At 39.0% G+C, this 19,173-nt stretch overlaps 2 protein-coding genes across 10 annotated transcripts in view; one reads left to right on the top strand and one right to left on the bottom strand.

Moving 5' to 3' along the window:
* IFT57 (intraflagellar transport 57) overlaps positions 1-5,886 on the bottom strand; it is a 60,552-nt gene extending 54,666 nt beyond the window's left edge. The window contains exons 1-3 of the mRNA XM_004320564.4: positions 5,555-5,886; positions 2,842-3,004; positions 1,892-2,010 (exon numbers count right to left, since the gene is read on the bottom strand). Coding sequence (XP_004320612.1) covers positions 1,892-2,010; positions 2,842-3,004; positions 5,555-5,760 — 488 coding nt within the window. The 5' untranslated portion in view covers positions 5,761-5,886. The remainder of the gene's footprint in view (positions 1-1,891; positions 2,011-2,841; positions 3,005-5,554) is intronic.
* Positions 5,887-6,058: 172 nt separating this feature from the next.
* Positions 6,059-19,173, top strand: part of HHLA2 (HHLA2 member of B7 family) — a 160,482-nt gene continuing 147,367 nt past the window's right edge. For 3 of the 9 annotated variants that reach the window (XR_012331534.1, XR_012331533.1, XR_012331535.1), the window contains exon 1: positions 6,060-6,259. The gene's annotated coding sequence lies outside the window, so the exon portion shown is untranslated. Of the gene's footprint in view, positions 6,260-6,503; positions 6,834-19,173 lie in introns of those variants that run through there. The other 6 variants (XR_012331532.1, XM_073804257.1, XM_073804258.1 and 3 more) reach the window with 4 other exon arrangements.

Here is a 19,173-nt window from a genome sequence, read left to right as displayed (position 1 = left end):
GCTCTGGACCCTGTGTGCCACAACTACAGAGCCCACACGCCCTGGAACCTGTGCGCCACAACTAGTGAAGAGAAAAAACCCGCACACCACAACTAAAGAGAAGCCTGCATGCCACAAAGAAAGATCCTGCATGCCTCAATGAAGATCCCGTGTGCTGCAACTAAGATCCAATGAAGCAAAAATAAATAAAATTAAAAAAATAAATAAATCTTTAAAAAAAAAGTATTTGCATTTATTTCTGGAAAGTTATTTTAAAAATCCATACCTCAGGTTAACAAAATACAAAAATCAACATTTAATATTAAGGAAGTAAAGTACTACAAACCAAATCAATCTTCTTAAAGAATAATTTCCTTTTTTTTTTACTAGTTTGTTTTAGCATATTTAGATATATAAAATAAGAATCTATAAACACGTAACTTCTACGTCACTTACATATCACATAGTTGATATATTCTCTAATTCCTATTTTCAATGTTTCCCCCTACTTTCCCCCCATGTATATACGGTCCCTATAAATTATACAAATCACAATCCATGGCCAAGAATAAGATATGCTAAGAAACAAAGGAAGTACCAAATTATCTATTTAATTTGGTACTTTGTTTCTTAGCATATCTTATTCTTGGTCACGCATTGTGATTTGTATAATTTATAGGAACCGTATATACATGGGGGGAAAGATACCAATTGGTTATCTTAGTGGTTAAGATACCAATAATTTCTGGTGAATTTAGAATTCATTAGGCAATAGATTTAATAATTTTTAAAAAATGCCAAATGCAGGATATCTCATAACATTTCATGGAATCTAATAAAGAAGTAATGTAGATTATGTACTCATTCTTCACACTGCACTAAGTGGTACTGTTTGGGTTGGAGCGTATGAAATTACCACTTTTTTTTAGTTCAAAAATAGATGAATATCAGTAATTTCATATGGTTCAACCTGATGATAACCTAAGCCAAGTACGTTTTTAAAAGTATTCACTAATAGAGAGTAGATAACTTTCCTGAGAGAATGTAACTGAATATACATTAAAATATACAAACAATATATACACCTTTCCAAGAAGGTAGTTCTAATCCAAATTCACTGCTTGCTCATGTTTTTAACCTGAATAATGCCTTCCACAGTCTCTAACCCATCAATAATCCCAATCTCCAAAGGACCAAATTTATATATTTTCTAATTATAACCTATACAAATTGATAGTTTCTTAATATTTTATTCCCTTATCCATGTGGTCAACATTTATTGAGCATCTATGATATATCAAATGCTATGTTAACTGCCATAGAGTACATACAAAGATTTCATAATTTCTAGCAAGAAAGCCAGACCTGTAAACAAATGACTTTAATACCATGGTATAGATACAACAATAGAAATATAAACAAATCACAGGTCAGAGAAAGAAGCAATGAACAATGTCTAACAGAGTGTCAGGTGGCTTCTTCAGTATTATTCTTGCCCAGTCACTATAAACAAAGGAGAAAATCCCACTTAAAATACTATATTAATTTCCATTTTTTTCCTTAAATCTGTAGCTATCATTTACCCCCATGTATATACTATCTTTGGTTGTATAAATAAATATATGCAAAGAAACTTTTAAAAAATGTCCTAAATTGACCAGGATATACAGTTACAGTTAAATCCTTAATAATTATATATCTGAACTGGGAAGGGGCACAATATCAAAACTGGTTTTGAAGATACCAGATATTCCAATTTTGTCTATACTAAGTTTTCTAATTAAGTGTGGCATTTTCAGTTTAGAACAGTCAAGAAGAAATACTTCCTATCAGTTCAACTAAACAGCTCTGAACCCTTAGAACAAAAAGCTCCGCACATAAAATTACTGTTGCCAGGTGGGGTAATTTTTACCTTTTCCAAGTGAAACCAATATATTTTAATGCTTCTTCGGCTAAACAGTCAAGAACATAGCATACATGTGCTCCATAACCCGATTTTAATTTTGAAGGAGCAAAATCTGCAGTTCTCCCCTGAAATACAAAAGATAAACAGGGTATAACTTGTTATTTATATTGCAAATGTCAAAATATTTTAAGCAAAGTACTGCTGAATAAATGTATCACTTCTCTATTCTTCAAATATGATTTAAAATAACTAATTACATTGCTTCTTAGAAATCCATCTCTTTAGTCTTTTTTTTTAATCCATTGGTACAGAAATGCTAAAGGAAAATGAATATGCTTTACTGTCAAAAGTATCAAATTAAAAGGCAATAACCTCATGACAGCAGAAAAAATCATCGATCTTGTTAGGGTGAAAATTCAGTATAACCACTAGGTTGGTACCATATCATTAAACAACCATGCGAAGGATGAAGTGATTCACTTGTCAAAAATCAATAACATGTGTGCCAAAAATTCTTACTGCTTGTCCCCAGGAAAAGTCAGAAAAGTACAACTGTTATCATGGTCTATTAAATCAAAGTTCCCTTTCAAAATACAGTGTTCCAGCTTCCCAGTTTTTAGTCATTTTTTAGAAGGAGAACTAAGTATCCATAAATTTATCTCAGAGACATATCAAGATTAAGAAAAATATTATTACTTTGGGCTATAATGTGTGCACACTAAACATGTTTAGAAGTGGCATTAATGTTATAATATCAACCATTCTGAGACGATTTTACCTGAAAAATAAATCTAGATATAATTATATATATACATATATACACATATATATGCATGTGTATATAGTTATTCAAAGAGAATTCTTCTAAAAGGCTAGCATTTATGTGGCTGTATTACCAATATTAAAAATGTCCTAACTTGAGAACATGCAGAAAGAAGAGAGTTGTTTACACTTACGAATGATCGAAGTTCAGATAATATGTTAGAGATTGTTGCATTAGGGTCATCATATTCTTGAGGCTGCTCAAAGGGGTGTCCTGCTTTATTAATCAACCAAGCAGCAAGAGTGAAAAACATGTAGAACTGTTCCCCAGGATTGGTAGGCAGTGCAAAATAGTGTCTGTTTCAAAAGAAGGGGAAAGGGTAGAATATGAAATATTTCAAACAAGTCCATAGTAGCTAAAGGAGCTAAATCCAAAATTGCCAAAGGATTTTTTTTTCCAAATGGCTTTAACAACAAAACACATTGATAATTCACTCTTTGAAGTTTCTAGTAAACCACAACACTCACATTAAAGTTTTTAATCAACAGGATAAGGGCAATTACTACTGGTCACAAAATATTAGATCAAAGACTTTACATCCAGAAAGTGCAGGTCATGTTAAAAAACCGAGCATGTAGAACTTTGGCCAAAATCATTTATGTGTCAGGAATAATTAATAAGAGAGTACTTCCAGAAAATGGTCATTTGGAATTACGAGATGCTCAGAGTTTAAAAAAAGACCTTAATGATTATTCACTATGCATTTTTACATTTTTTACAATGTCACTGTTATCTTTGCTCACTGATTCTAACCTATCCTCTAGGTTAAACAGTTGTTCTCATCTTGGCTGCATATTGAATCACTTGAGGATCTTGTCAAACTATTGCTACCTTACTAAACATTGCTTCTTCCCTCGCAGATTAAATCAGAACTTCTGGGAGTGAAGCTCCAGTATGGGCATGTTTCAAAAGCTTCCTAGGTGGTTCTAAGGTGCAGCCAGGAGTAAGAACCACTGTGTTTTATCACATCCCCAGTCTAACAAACATTTGTTAACTTTAGGTTAAATCCCCAGACTACTAAAAATAGCCCTATGAGGGTCAACATGATTTGTACCTAAACATATCAGGAATAAAACCTGCTAGCAACAGTATTCGTCAGTTTGATCAAAGATCTTATTTTGCTTTTATGTGTAGCCATCACTATTGTGTTTACATTTGGATTTATAGATATTATAACTATTTTTCATAAGAATCAGCAGTCTACTCCTTCCTGTTTCCAAAACTTTTTCCTGCAGGGTAAGTGTAAATGTTCTCAAAGATAACAGAAAGCTGGAAAGAAAAAAAGGCCATGAAGTCCTTCCAGGTAGGTATCAATATATGTTCACCCACTACTAACAACCCATCTTTTCCGTATCAGCTGCTAACAACTCCAAGACAGAGGAATGGATACTGTTAAATACTGTAGACCTAGGACAGTGGCTCTCAAACTTTAGCAGGCATCAGAATCACCTGGAAGGCTTGTTAAAACAGACTTCTGGGCCCCGGCCCCACCCCTAGGATTTCTGATACACTAGACCAGGGAAAGGGCCTGTGGGACTGCACTTCTAATAAGTTCCCAGGTGATACTGATTCTGCTGGTCTGTTGACTGCACTTTGAGAACCATTAAACTAGGATATTTCCATGCAAATCCATGACTCAAAGTACCCTGCTAACCTGCTGAGGAAATAGTATACAGATTATATCTATAGAACCTTAAGGCCTTTCTTTTAGTTTGAAAAATATACTTGGAGAAAAAAAACACATTTTTATTAACATAGAAGATGTTGGTTGTTTATATTATCCTATTCATTTAAGTAAAAACTTCCAATCCTACAATTTCTATCATGAATCAAGCAACAATGATTCTTCCTCTAACTTTTCTCCTATTATGGACTGGCTTAGCAATATGGGCAGTTTACATGAAGCCTACATATCTTCTAATGTGAGTTACTGGAAGAGAGCAAGAAATGAGATTCAAACTGTCAAGGGAAATTATTTGAGACTAGCTGTAGCCTTTAAGAGAAAGTACTACAAATTCTTGATCTAAAATAAACACAAAAAATTAAGTAAGTACTAATGTGAAGGAAAGCTATAAAACTTATTTATGAGGCTATCACTAAGCTACACTGACTGGAAGAGAAAGTGCTGGCTGTCCACTACCCTCAGTAACTAATGCCAGTGGCTTCAGGATGATGGACTTATTCCCCACCAGAACAGGGCAGGCCTTTGGGTTCTATGAGAGAGAGACAATTCCAATAATTGTCATTTCATTTGTCTTTTTCACTTCTCAGTTTCCGAGAATACTGTTACTGCAAAGGCGGAAGTCTTTTAAACCATAGCAATTAGTGAACAAGTTTACTAACTGCATACAAAGTGCTCAGCAAGGTCCAGGTACCCACAGTTACAAGTTGTAGGGACAGGCTCTCAAAGAGAAAAACAAAAACTAGAGATAGATCTAAATTGATAATGGCATTCATCTTTCGGGATGAGATTATGAGTGACTGCAGTACTATTTTTACACATTTTCTTGTGTTTTCTGAGTTTTCTATGAGGTTGTTTTATTACGTTTATAATCCGAAAAAAAAAAAACTGTGTTTTATGGAGCTGCGTGTGTGCTCTAGGCAAGCTGTCTTCCAATCCTATCTGTAGTTCCAAAACTTTACTCTTCCTACAAAAATACGAAGCCTAAGCTCCGTGAGTAGTCCGGCCCTCCGTCGCCAAGTTTGGGGTGAAGTGCCCTTTCCTGCGAAGGAAGACAGAGGCAAGTGTTCGCTAACCCGCGCTTGGCGTTCCCCCGAAGGCCGGAGGAAGGCATCTCCCCAGAGCCCAGCCCGTATCCAGGCGCTCGGGGGACGAGGGCACCCACCTGGACGGGGGCTTCAGGTTGTTTTTCCGGAGGAGATCCTCCTCATAGCGGAGCAACTTCAGCTTCTCCACCAGGTCCTCCATCACCACGAACATGTGGTAGGCCGCGCCGGGGCCCCGTTCCACGACCGCCTCCCCTGCCCCTTCGCCACGGGACCGAGAAACCCCATCCTCCAAACCCGACGGCGTGACCACTGCCGCTGCCATCGCGGAACAGACAGAAAGAGTCCAGCGTCAGCCCCGGCCCACAGACCTCCGCGGCCTGCGCTGGCTCCCCCAAGACCTCCGCGGCCGGTTACCAGGCGACCGCCGGGCAACCCATCACCAGGGAAACTAGACTCCGCCTCCTTCCCACCTTGTCTCTTCTAAATTCCCTCCAACCAGGGAGGGCTCCATGGATGACGTCACGTGTGCCCCCGCCCCTTCCCCGCCTCTAGGGAGACGGTGGCTGTGAGACAGCCCCGCCCCGTGGGGGCGTGGCGTTCTCCTACTCACGTTAGGCCACGCTTCCTCCCGCTGAAATTTAAACACCGAGGAGGGTCTGCGGGCGTTTCCGCTGTGCTCTCTTGGTGGTCCTTAGCAGTCTTTAGGGGACTTGGGCCGTTGGTTGCCAAGGGCCCCTGAGTCGGAGTGTGAGTCAGCTGGTAGCAGTTAAAAAGAGTAAAGGAAGACGTGCTGCAGTACCGAAGGCTACGCTAACCTGCTGGTATCTTTTTTACTTTTCTTTTCAAAACTGAAAGTTTTTCACAGTTGTAAAGATAGTCGATATCATAGGTTTCCCCTTACCTCAGGAGCTTTCCAACGAGAGTTTTCATTAATCTTTCTCTCATTCGGGAATGCTGTGTTTAACAATATATTGTAAGATTTGAAGTATTATAATTCTCCGCTGTTACTCCAGGGCTGGGAAAAGTTGTTGGTTGGGAGGGGGTGGGGAAGAAGAAAGGCTGAGGATAAGCAGAAAGGAGGCATGAGGAACGATTTGTTCTACCTCAGAAATAAGAACTCTAAACTCACATCCTGCTGCTTAATCTGTTGCAAGCCCATTACACGTAGTGTAAAGTTTGGGGGTTCCTTGTTCAACAAAATAAAGGAGATAATCTTGAAAGGAATTTCCCTGCGCTATAACTCTTAAGTGTGGCTAAAGACAGAGTGTTAACTACTGTACTGCGCAGCTGTTGACCTGGAAAATACAAGAAAGGGCATAATTGACCACAGCTTTACAGTTGTCAAAAAGAGTTTGTGTATCAAGCAGATTTCCTACCAGCTACATAAAAAATGAGGTAAGTGGTGGATGCTGGAGGTTTCCTGGGAGAAGAAAATGTATGGCAAGAGGTTGAATGTATGTTTGTATTTATGTGATTTTTGATCTCTGATCTCCTGTATCTGCTACTAGAGAACATAGAAGAGGCCCATTTTTTGACAGAACTAAAGTTTAAAATTTATTTGTAGTATCTTTTTGTTAGAAAAATGGGCAGAAGAACACTTCTTATTTTAATATCAGTCTAGACCTAACTTGCTTTTGATACCAATAAAGGATCAAAATGAAAAACCAGAAAGGCAAATACCTTTTTCTATTTACCAAAGAAAAGGAATATGTAAAATGACTGATTTATGTAGAAAATAACCCAAAGGGGAAGACCACTGAAAATTTTTTTAGATAAATGACATCATTTGCCTACTGCAGGTCATTAACAGCTGCTTTTAATAAAAACGAGTGGAAAATTTGGATTTGATTCTGCACCACTGCCGAACTGTTGTTTTTCTTTGCCTCCGTAGAACAGTGTTTCTCCCCCATACATACCAACAACAACCACCATACCTGTGGGTAAAGGGTACTGTGGTATGTCTATATAACTTTCAGAGAACAAGATAGATGCATAGCTTTTTAGGACTGAAAAAAAAAAAAGTATAAGCTCAGTTATATACTTTGAGGTCCTTGATTAATCCACAAGTAACCTGTGGCTTTTTAGATGACTCTCAGAACAGTGTCAGACTTTACAGGTAAATTGATTATAACCAAGGAGATGTTCACTTGAAATCAGGCTGCCTACATAAGATATTCTGACATTTTCAGAAAGTTATATATAACACTCAGAATGAAATAGTCAAACATTGTTTTTTGGCTGATGAGAAATCCTCCAACAACATATGTATTTTGATTGGGGGGAGAAAAAACCTTTCCCAGAATCTACCCATTTCCTTCCCAGGTACAATACTGATGCAGCCTGGCTTGAAACCAGTATGAATAATTATTTTCCCCTTTAACTGTGTGAAGAAGAAAAGATGAAATTAAAATATAAACTGTCCCCCAGTAACTGGCACAGAAGAAAATGAAAGAAACAAAGGAAAAACCAACTGTTCAACACTGCATATTTTCTCACAGAAAGAAAAGATGGGAAAGAACACTGAAATGTCATTTTATTTTTATAAGACCTAGGGATTATTTTTGCTGAAGTTTTGTTTACCCATAACAGTTTAACACTTCAAGAGGTCTTTTGCCTGATGGAGGTAGTTTCCTTCACATGTGTGAGAGTACACGCTCAAATCCTCTTCCAGCTTCCTCAGCCACCCAGGAGTTTTGGGGTACAGTTGTGTTAGTATTTTGGCAGGACTTGCTCACTGGTTGACTAAGGAGTTAAATAAGAGCTTGAAGAGAATGGAATGTTGAGGCATGTGTATGCTTTCAAGAATCTTAAAGATTTATCCCTGGCTCTATGTGTTGACCACAATTGATAGCTGGGCTTCTAACTGTTTTATCTCTTGCAAACTATCTGTGAAATGATAGGAGGTAGTTTTTAGGGCCCTTAAGATATTTCTGTGAATGGATTAATCTCTGAAAACTAAAGAGCATCCCAATCAAAAGTGATTTAAGCTAAATAGATTTTCCTGGGAGATGCTGAGCAAGGCTAGGGGTGAAAAGGAGGCAGGTTCAAAGATGGAGGAAGGCTTTCCAGCTGCATCTCCTAATATAAGAAGTCCTTCAGGAAGACTGGGCAGACTTAAAGAACAAAGCTGCTTTGTGTTATAAATGGTCTAGTACCACCCATTTGGGATGTTAAAAACTTAGAAAACCACTAACTGAATAAAATTTCCTTAACCTGATAGAAAGTATTAGCCACAAATCTAGAAAGAAAAAAATGTTTAAATGTGAAGCATTAGAGGCAAAGCCTTTTAAAGTCAAAAACAAAGTGAAGACATCCACTCTTCAAAACTGTGTTAGAGATCAGAGCCAGTACAATGAGACAAAAAATTAGTAAGTATTGCAGAAGAAAAAACTGTTGCAGGTAATATTATTAAGTGAAAAATCCAAGAGAATGTACAGACAAGCTATTAAGACAGTTCAGCAAGTTAGCCATATATAAGATCCAAACTAAAGAAAAAATATGTAAAAACCAAAAACCTCAAAAACAAACCATATATAGCACCCAGGAATAAGTCTATCATTATGATTACAGAGAAATTGTTAAAGTCATGGAAAATCCAAGTAGGGATACAATATTCATCAATGAGAAAAGTCAGTTATCTTTACCTAATCCATAAACAATTTCAAGTATAATTCCAAGAGGGCCTACACTGAAATTCATGTAAGAGAAAATTTAAAGAAGCAAGAGAAAGGAATCATATCAGGTAGTAAGTTCCCTAATAAAAGTATAACTTAAAATAATAGCATCACAGGAATAAATAGAGAATAGCCTGGAAACAGCTGAGAGTTTACATGGAAACTCAGTATATGACAAAGTTGGTGTTACCAACTAGTGGAGAAAGATGAACTGTTCAATAAATGCTGTTGATGCTATGGGTTATCCATATGGAAACAAAATTACATCTCTGAATTCCAGCACATAAATTCCATATGGATTGAAGACATAAATGTGAAATACTTGTAGGATGGTTAGAAGGAAGCAAAATAGAGTATCTTTAATCTCAATGTAAGGAAGGATTTCTTGAAGGAAATAAAGAACAAATTTTAAAGAAAAGAGAAACTCATCAAAATTTAAGAAATTAAATACAAATGAGGACTCCATAAACCATGAAGAAAGGAGATACTTGTGACCTATTTAATGTAATGGATTAGTTTCCAGGATACACAAAGATGATAGATCACTGTAAGGCCTCTGTGCCGTGTTGGAGGGTTTTAGATGCATTCTTCTAGGTCAGGATTTCTTGGCCTTAGCACTATTGACATTTTAGGCTAGATAATTCTTTGTTGTTGGGGGCTATGCTGTGCACTGTAGGATTTTAACAGCATCCCTGGCCTCTACCCACTAGATGCCAGTAGCACCCACCCATACTTGTAACAGCCAAAAATGTCTCTAGACTTTGCCAGCTGGCCCCTGGGTGACAATATGCCCTCTGGTTGAGAACCACTGCTCTAGAGACATGGGTTGAAGTAGCTAATGCCTATGTAAAAACCAGGAATGTAAAAGGTAAATGAGTGACTGAGCGATGCGTGTATGTGTTATGGGGAGGGACTGTGGTGACCTAGAAAACTCATGAACCATCTCAAGGAGGGGACATTTTTGTCATGCAGGAATTCAGCTCAATTTTGTGATGTTTTATGATTTTGCAAGGATCTGAGCTTGGATTTATATGTCACTGTGAGATCCTAATGACTTTGAGGGTGACCTTTCTAACCCAGAAAATACTATTTCAGGGGCTACTTTAGTTGTTAAATGTATTTAATTTATTAATGCATTGAAGTTCAAAATGAGAAACCTTATTCTTTTATTTTGATATTCAAATCTTATTCAATTTGTAAATATAGTAAATTTGTTACAGTGGAGTTTAATGAGGGGATTTACAAAAATTCCTATAGAGGTTTTAAACTGTTCATAAGCTTATTATATTGTTTTAATATTATCTGACAAACTATTCTAGATACTATAAAATCTCTTGACTCTAAAAGTAAAAAGTGAGAGAGGAGGGAAATAAGTTCTATGAAATATTCCATTACTGGTTGTAAAGGTAGATTTTAATGTAAAACCAAAAATCTAAATCAGTTACTCAACTGTGTATTATAAATGGGAATCACAAGTCAGTCTGTTTCTCTAACAGGCAAAACTTTCAAACATTAGATACTTAAGTATCTATAGGCACACATTATTCTTTAACATAATTATACTACTGTAGGTTTGACTTTCATCATTAGTTACCCACTTAAGAACTAATCATCATCCCAACCTTAACCTGTGAAATTTCACATCCGATGTTCCAAGAGATTCCTGGGCCAGAGGTCCAGGAGGTTATTGCCCAAAACACCAGTAGGACACACTCAGTCCTAGCTTGCTGTAATAAACTCCCTAACTTAGAAAGGGAAGTGGGTGGTTTTGTAACCCATGGATTTACTTAGTCTTTTAGTTCTTCTCTACTAAATGGAAGTCTTCTAACGCCTCCAAGATTATAGTTAACTGTTTCAGCTAACTTTGGCTCTCAAGGTAGATAAATGCCATCAAGTTGCATTGTGTTATATGTATATCAAGGCTTTTCTTTGCTCCATGGTCTCATTTTCTTGGAGGAGAAACAAAGTGCATGGGTGAACTGAGTTCCATTTAATGCCTCTGTGTAGGTGATGGCGATGGTTATTGAAGGATTTCAAGTAGAGGCACCTGTGTCGTGGGAGGGGCAGTGGAAGGTGATTAAATTTGCATCTTAGAGTGTTCTGACAATATTGTAGAGAAGGGACTATGGAAAGATGAACATTGATTCAGAAGGCAATTCAAATAGTCAGGTGAGAGATGCTCCTGAACTGGGATGAGAAACAATTAGAATGGTGAGAAAATGATAGATATTCGGAAGGAGATTCAACAGAACATAGTAATGGGCACCATGATATGTTCTCTGGGACATGAATGGCACCATAAGGTGCCCCACTGTGGGGCAAAATGGCTGGTCTTTATACCCTTGTCTTCCTGGGTCATTGGCTGTGGGCTGTCCCAGACACCTCTGGGTGAGGTGGCCTCTATTATCAAGGGTAATTTTCTGGAAAAGGATGCAGCTGTGAACACTGAGTCCCCAATATTCATAGCAACTGGGGAATACATATATCAGCCTGGTGAAAAGGGATCTGGGCAGGCACTGGCAACTTTTACTACAACAGTTGACATTAAAATGCAACACTTCTGAATTTCTTATGTGGTTCTGAAGTAGTGAAGACGGTCTTAAGCTTTTGTTTTTAAAGAGTCTGCTAAAGATTGATCAGCTGTAGTATATACTGTCAGATGGCAAAATAGGTAACTCTGCAAATATTGAAACACTCATTCTAGTTTCTTGATAAAGTCCTATTCCATCATATACGTTAGTAACACTTAATTTGACACATGTTGGGTACTAACAAGAAAGATTGATTTTTCAGAGTTTTAAAGGTTAAATAGAAATAGGTTTATTCTTTAAGGTCTAGATTGAGAAGATTCAGTTTATTTATGGGACAGCATTTTTTTCCCTCAAGGAAAAATTAAATTCAAGACGGAGGGTAAATAATAAATGTCCTAAAATCTTTCTTAATGGGGGTCCCTAGAACCTAATAAAAGCAAAATCTGCTAGATGCCACACTTTGCATTGCAATACACAGTACACCAGGCTCTCTGAGGGCCTGTTTTTCAAATGGTTATTGGCACCTTGTCTTGAGGTTTTGGAACCCATTGCTCAAACCATTACGTGGTAATCAAACATTAAATCCAAACACCTTATTTTTATTCCTAGCTATTTAGTGGAGATGATTTCCTACACCATACCTACATATTTTGCTTCATGAGTAGAACAGGTAATCCATTCTGCCTTTGCATCTAGTGAGATTTTGACGAGAGAATTTTTTTCTTTCTTTCTGGAGGTGTGAAGGAGAAAGCCCAGACTAATAGGTCCAGAGATCAGTATTTTGCTTTTGACAGCCACAGAGTATTTTCTAAATTCTTTTTCGCAGTAAATATTTGAGTACATACAATGCGTTAGGCACTATGCTTGGGCATGGTGATACAAAGACTTATGAGCCTCCTCTCTGTGCTCAAATAACTCATACTCTAGCACGGCATACATGTGTAAATTGGCAAGTGCAACCTAGGATATAGAAGAGTAGAGTGTATTCTTTTCTCGTACCCCTCCACAAGACAGTTGGTTGTGCCTCCTCTGTACCCCCATGGCCTGTGATACTTTCTCTCTCGGGAGTCCCATTTTTCTCCTATGCTCTGAAGGGTTGCGAAGTTTTAGGGGAAATTGGTAGGAGAATTCATATGATTGAGGTAGATCTCTTGCTTGGAGAGCTAAACTTCAGAATAAAGGTGATGGGTCCTCTCCTTTGTGTCTAGTATGGGGGACAATGCCCTTTAGCCTTTTGCTTAAGGGTGCAGGGGTGTATGAGCTGACTCTCTACCTAGGAACTTTAGCAAGGGGTCTGCCATTTAGAGTCAGGTATTTCCAGAATCTGGAGAAGAACATGCACCTATGTCCCATTCACTAAGAATTCGAATTGGAAAGTGTTTAAGTGCATTCCAAAGAACTCACCCCAATGTAGTCCTGAATCAAGAGCATAAACTAAAAATGCTTTTGACTTTCTAACAACTTATTTTCAGTATGTCTTTGTGCTTGATCTGCACACCCAATATACATTTCGAAAACTTGTAGTTACCGAGTTCCGAGGAATACTCATAAACTCTGTATAAAACTTTTCTTCCTTCTCTGCAGTACCCCAAGGCAGAGTATGGATTTGTCACAGTAACCTTCTGGGAGAGTAGACAGTTGTTATGGTACATAGCCTGTGTGATTGTCTAAGCCCTCAGGAGGAAGGAGAGACCTTCCCCACAGCTCCCACATAGAGCAGGAGTTGCTGGTTTCCCAGAGAGCTGTGAAGAAAATGGCTAGCCATCTACCAGCCCATTCTTACCCTATTAATGTGAAAGATTTATACTTGGTCCATTTTCAGACTTCAGACTTTGAACAGACTTCTCCTTGCTTATTCTCATGCCTGTGAAGAAAAACTGTTTTTGTTTTTGTGGCTTTAAAATAAGATTTTCCCTCAGGTAGAACAACCCACCTCTAATTCTCTCAGTCTTCTTGACTATGATATATTCTTCTTCTTCCAGATGAACTCTAAAATGTATTCAATGTGAAAATATGTACTCTTAGGATATTTTTTGTAATATTAAGTTTATCATCCAGGGATATAGCATATACTCTATTTGAATCTCTTATTGGGTTAAAAAGGTCTCTGAGAATCTGTTATATTTTCAATTTTTAAACTGACAGGTAATTTTAAAACAAACTGTTGCTGTTACGTTACTTACTTTTGCTAGTAGGTTAACACTGTTGAGTATGGAAACTCCATATTTTACTTTCTGAAGGCAAGGAAAGATTGTTATACTGCAGAAGGTTTGAATCTCCTCAGCTTCTTGGAGGAAGAATAATACTTCTGAAATGGGAAGCCAGAGCTTTTATATGTAAAATTAGAAATGCCCCAGAGGATCTTGCTCTTTCAAAAGGAACATGAAGTCCTTTCACAAAATAAAAAGGAAAAAGGTCTTTATTCTTGCTTGAAATACAATGACAGCTTCCTTCTGTTTTCCCAGCAGACCTAGTCCTCTTTCACACTTTGTCTACATTGTTCCCAGAGTAATCTTTCTAAAATGCAAATATGGACACATCACTGTCCTGCCTGACATCCGTACATGACCCTGCATTTGGGACAATGTCCGCACTTTTTAGCCTGCTATAGAAGCCTCTAGGGGCATATCCTGGCTTTGTGGGGCTTGAAGCTTATGCAATTCGGGGGTGGGGATCCTTCCTAATATAAAATTTTGAATTCAAAATGAGCCTCAGGGTCTTAGAAGGGGTAATACAAGGGGCAATTCTCCTTGAAACATAAATTTTACTAATTTCCTAGGGTATCTGCCTCTACTAAGGGAATTGTTTTATTATCTCAAATGAGTTGCAGTTACCAGGTTAATAAATCATGACTAAGGTAAAGTATCCAATAAGCTAAAGTTGAAAACTTTTTCCTCTGCCCTTCTAGATTCTTTGGCTGAGGCTCTGTGAATTAGACTGAAAAGACAGATTAACGAGAGAAAAATAAACAGTTTATTAACGTGCAGTGAGCTCACATGCAGGAGAGAAACTCAGTGATGAGTAACTCATACGGGTGGTTAGAACTTGGGCTTATGCAGCATTTTAACAAAGAACAGTAAATGGTAGAGAAGAGACAAGACAAAGGAAGAGGGTTTTAAGCTTCCAAGGTAAATATATGGGGGAACCAATGGAAGATGAGGGTTGTTTTGGTAAAGCATGTTATGTAGATTCCTCTTAGCGCTGTCTCTGGGCTGGTAAGAGTCTCCAGTGATTTACGAATCTAAGTTTGTTTCAGGCAAATGGGGAGGGCAGAGCACATTTTTTTTTTTTTTTGGCGTCTGCTATTTCTCAACTGTCTTCAGCTCAAAATAATCCTTATGCTGAAGTGGCATGTTTTTGTGTGTCATATTCTGCTCCCCTACAGACTTGAGATCTGACTAGAACTCAAGACCCAGTGGCTGCATATGGCCAGGATGGTTCTTCCTAAAATGAGACATATTTTGAGCCTTTTTAGAGTCACCACAATAAGGAAAATATTAAGCCCATAGTTTTCATACTAGGTTTATTTCAAATAGGTTCCAGTTCAACCCTTAAATTACTAAATTAAAGTTAGTTAAATTACTTCCCTCTGATTTGAGATTGCAACTCTCTACACAGTAGTAACTAACTTCCTTCGCTAATCCTTAGCTACATGGTTGAAATATCTATTTTAACAGTCTTCTTGTCTGACTGAGCCACCAATCTTAATGATGTTTTAACAATGGCTGATTGGATCCTATATCTCTTCTGCCTTTGTCTGGCTTTGTAGTCAACACCACCAAAGTCGTGCTCTGATTAACTCTTCCTCACACCAGATGATGGTTCTGGTTTCTTTTCAGTTGAGACTGAGGTGGTGGAATGATGAGAACGGCTACACATACTTTCATTGTTTCCTACCCCATGTGACCATCCTCTCTTCACTCAGTAAATTTGGTTCCTCCCTTTTCTTTCCTCTAGAGCCTCTTTTTAAAGATGGCAGTGATTTCTTATTCTTTAGGTGACTTTTCTCTAAAGCACTTGTGTTAGTTTGAGTCTTCCAAGAATCAGAGGCCAAAATGTGATTAGACATGCAATCTCATTTATTAAGCTATATACCTGGGATGGAAAATGGGAAGGGAGCTGGCAAAGGCTGGGTCAACAGTCAGATCTTGGCGCAAGAGAGACCCAAGTGAAGAATAAAGGGAAGAAACTGTGTATGGAAGTGTTCGCTCCTCACTGCCATGCAGTCCAAGGACCTCAGTCAAAGCTGGCAGCCTTTTGTATCACCCTGTATATGGGCAGGGTGAATATTCCTAGGTTTCTGCCAGAAGCTGAAGAGAACTTCCACGTGTATTGCTTCCTTCTTTGTGCAGGGAATTCGAGATACAGTGATTTGTCTTCTACTTTGAAGCATGTCCCAGCATACCTATGATCACTGGATTCTTAAAACTTCACTGAAGGGACTGGCACCTGAAAATTTGAACTCTCACCCTCTAGAGTGCATGCATTTTACCATGGCCTCCAGCCTACCAACCACCTGTTGTTCCTGCTCAGTCAGTATTATATCATGGATATAATGGATAGGTGTGATGTTCTGTGGCATGTCCTGAAGGTCTAGATCTCTTTGGACTATGACAAAGGACAGGAGAGTTAACATAGCCCTGAGGGAAAATTTTAAATGAATATTGTCGTCCATCCACGCAAATGCAAACTTCCTGGTTCTCTTTCCTGACTGGGATTGATTAGAATACATTCACTAGACTAATGGCTGGGTATGTGTACCTGATGCCATATTAATTTGCTCTATCAAGCATACCATGCCTGGTACGATAGCTACAATCTAGGATACATCTTGGTTGACGTTGTGACAGTCTACAGTCATTCTCCAAGAGCTATCTGGCTTTTTGGAGGGGCCAGAGTATCAAATTAAATTGAGATATGATAGAACCCACCATTCCTGCATCCTTCCAATATTTATTTAATGCTGGTACTCATCTTTGCCACACCCCTCTATGGGATATGATAATGCTTTTTTAAAATTATTTTGGGAGGCAGTTTCAGAGGTTTCCATATGACTATCCCCACTATGACAGCTCTCACTCCAGAGGCCAGAGACAATGTGGAGATTACTCCACCCGCCAATTGTATCAACTTGAATCACACGTACAGGCACTCTATTGTCATGGTACATGCTTGCCATGGTGTAACAGAGTCCTTCCTCCTGGATCCCCAGCCCCTTCTTTAGTCAGAGGGTTACAGATGTGAACATCTGGTCTGGGAACTGAGTAAGCGATTGTGACTTTGTTGGTCAGTCACTTTCAGCATCCTGCTCCTCTGTTCTTTATTTGGTTGTAATATTAAGCAACACCCTTGTTAGCTGCCCATATGTTTTGCCTCTAGAGACACCATGCTCTGTTAACCATTTTTACAACTCCCGGCAGGTCAAGCAGCCTTGGCTGCCCTCTGGCCTTGCCAGTCATTATGATAATTACAGCCTCCTGGCTCCTGACAGACAAGTGCTGCCATCTGTCCTCTATTACTTAAAGCCCCTTCATCTCCATGGATGGTAACCAGCCTAGCTATGCAACTGCCTCTAGTATCAACATCCCTGGCTTGTAGAGGAAAGCCATCACAGAATTTCATAGTGGTACTGGTGCCCCTCTAACCAGTGCATTCCTGATGGCGTTGGTAAATGGAGTGCTCTTTGTGCCCTCCTACAGAGCTCGATCTTCTGGTGGGTCTTTTGGCCTTACATATCCATACCACATGCCCTCTTTCCTCAGCTACTTAATTCCTCCACTTGCCTTCTTTTAGGGTAACCTCTTTGAGAATTAGCCGGGCTTTTAGGAACTACCCCAGCTGCTAGTTTACCTACTCTCTGGGGTCCTTGCTAGGGTGTTAAATCCTGGGTCTTGATAAAGTGTCTCTAAGTCCATGAATTCTGGCTTATTCAAATGTACATTCTGTCCCCATTGATCAAGCACTGCAAAATCCACTTCCAGCAATAGTTTCCTGGCTCCTGCTAGTGTATCCCAGGTCATTCATATAATTCTTTAGGTGTATAGTCTCTTTGCTTCCTTATAAGGCCCAGCCCATCTTCAGCTGGGTTAAGCTGAGATTTAACCCTGTTTATTGTCCTGGCAGCCAAGACATATAGTAGGGGTAGCCCGTGTGTATATCACCTACTGCCTTGTCAGGGTGAAATTTTTGCCGTGCTGGGCTTGTTCTTACTGGGGAGGATTATGCTACCTCTGCAGTCCCAGAGGGTCTGGAAGGTTGCAGAATCAACATCCTCAGGACAACCACTCAGATGTCCCTATCCAGTTTCAGGGTTCTGGGTTTTCCCCACCAGGGCCCTGACCTTCACACAACTGACCTGCCTTGGCTGAGAATTAAAATGTTTCTTGAGCTCTGGAACTTTAATAATCAAGTCTTCAGCCTGCTGTTTAACTGTGTCTACCCTCCTAGCAAGAGACAGGCCTCTTAGTAAGCTACCACCAAGGCTTTCTGGCTCTTCTATTTAGTTTCTGAGTGATGTTTACAGCCCTCATCTCTCATTATCCTTCTGTAAAGTGTCAATGCAACTTAGCAGTAACCAGCCAACCCCTCTATCTTTGTAAGCATTGTTCCCCCCAATTTTTTTCAAATGCCAGTATCATCCCTACCTGTCGCAGCATTCACCTCCTGAACATTTTCCAGAGAGCATTTACCAAGGCCATCACGAATGCACTGGTGAGAGGTCACTAAAATCTAGCAATTTAGCCACTATCTTTTGCCAGAAAGTGTGTGATCCACCTACTAAGGAGGATGGTGTCCTCTGTCTGCCTGGTGGTGGGTAAGCCAGTACCAAACCCTCATCTTACTGTGTGTTTTTTCAGACCATTTCTGGTACTACTGGTGTTTGTCTGGGTCCTCTGAAATCAGACACCAAGACTGGGTTAAGTGTAAAAGGATTTTATTAGAGAAAATGCCTATATGAGAAAAAATGACGAGGGAGATGGAAAAGGCTGGAAGAGCAGTCAGACCGTGGGCAAGTCTGAATGTGAATGAGGAAGAGATGGAAGGAAGGTTGAATGGAAGCATGCCATTACAGTCTAAGGAAGGCTCAGCAAGGCCGTCAAGGAAGTCCAGTCAAAATCGCCCATCCAAGGAGGTGCATGTCTCCTACAGAACTCAGTCATTGCCTGCAAGCAGCCCTTGGGTGTGTTGCCTCTGTCCAAACATGTAGTGGTTTTTCAGAGCACAGCTGTTGGAGCCTCTGGTCAATTCTGCTCATTCTCATGACCCCCACAGCTTAATCAGTGTTCTAGTTACCATTTTTGCATCACAACGTACACCAAAATTTTGCAGCTCAAGACACCATTCTATTATATTTATAGTGTTAAAGAAAAAACAAAATGGAGGCCATAGTTTGAATATACCCCTAAATCAAACACTCATATCACATAACCAAAATAAGCTGTGCTGATTTCCCTGAAATGCTGACTCTGACCTTAAACAAATCTTAAGCTTTCTTCATGTCTGTGTGACCTTACAGCTTCCTAGCCAATA

This window comes from Tursiops truncatus, chromosome 4, assembly GCF_011762595.2.
Source record: "Tursiops truncatus isolate mTurTru1 chromosome 4, mTurTru1.mat.Y, whole genome shotgun sequence".
In the NCBI taxonomy this organism is placed as follows: domain Eukaryota; kingdom Metazoa; phylum Chordata; class Mammalia; order Artiodactyla; family Delphinidae; genus Tursiops; species Tursiops truncatus.
This window is presented reverse-complemented; position numbering and strand designations above follow the sequence as displayed.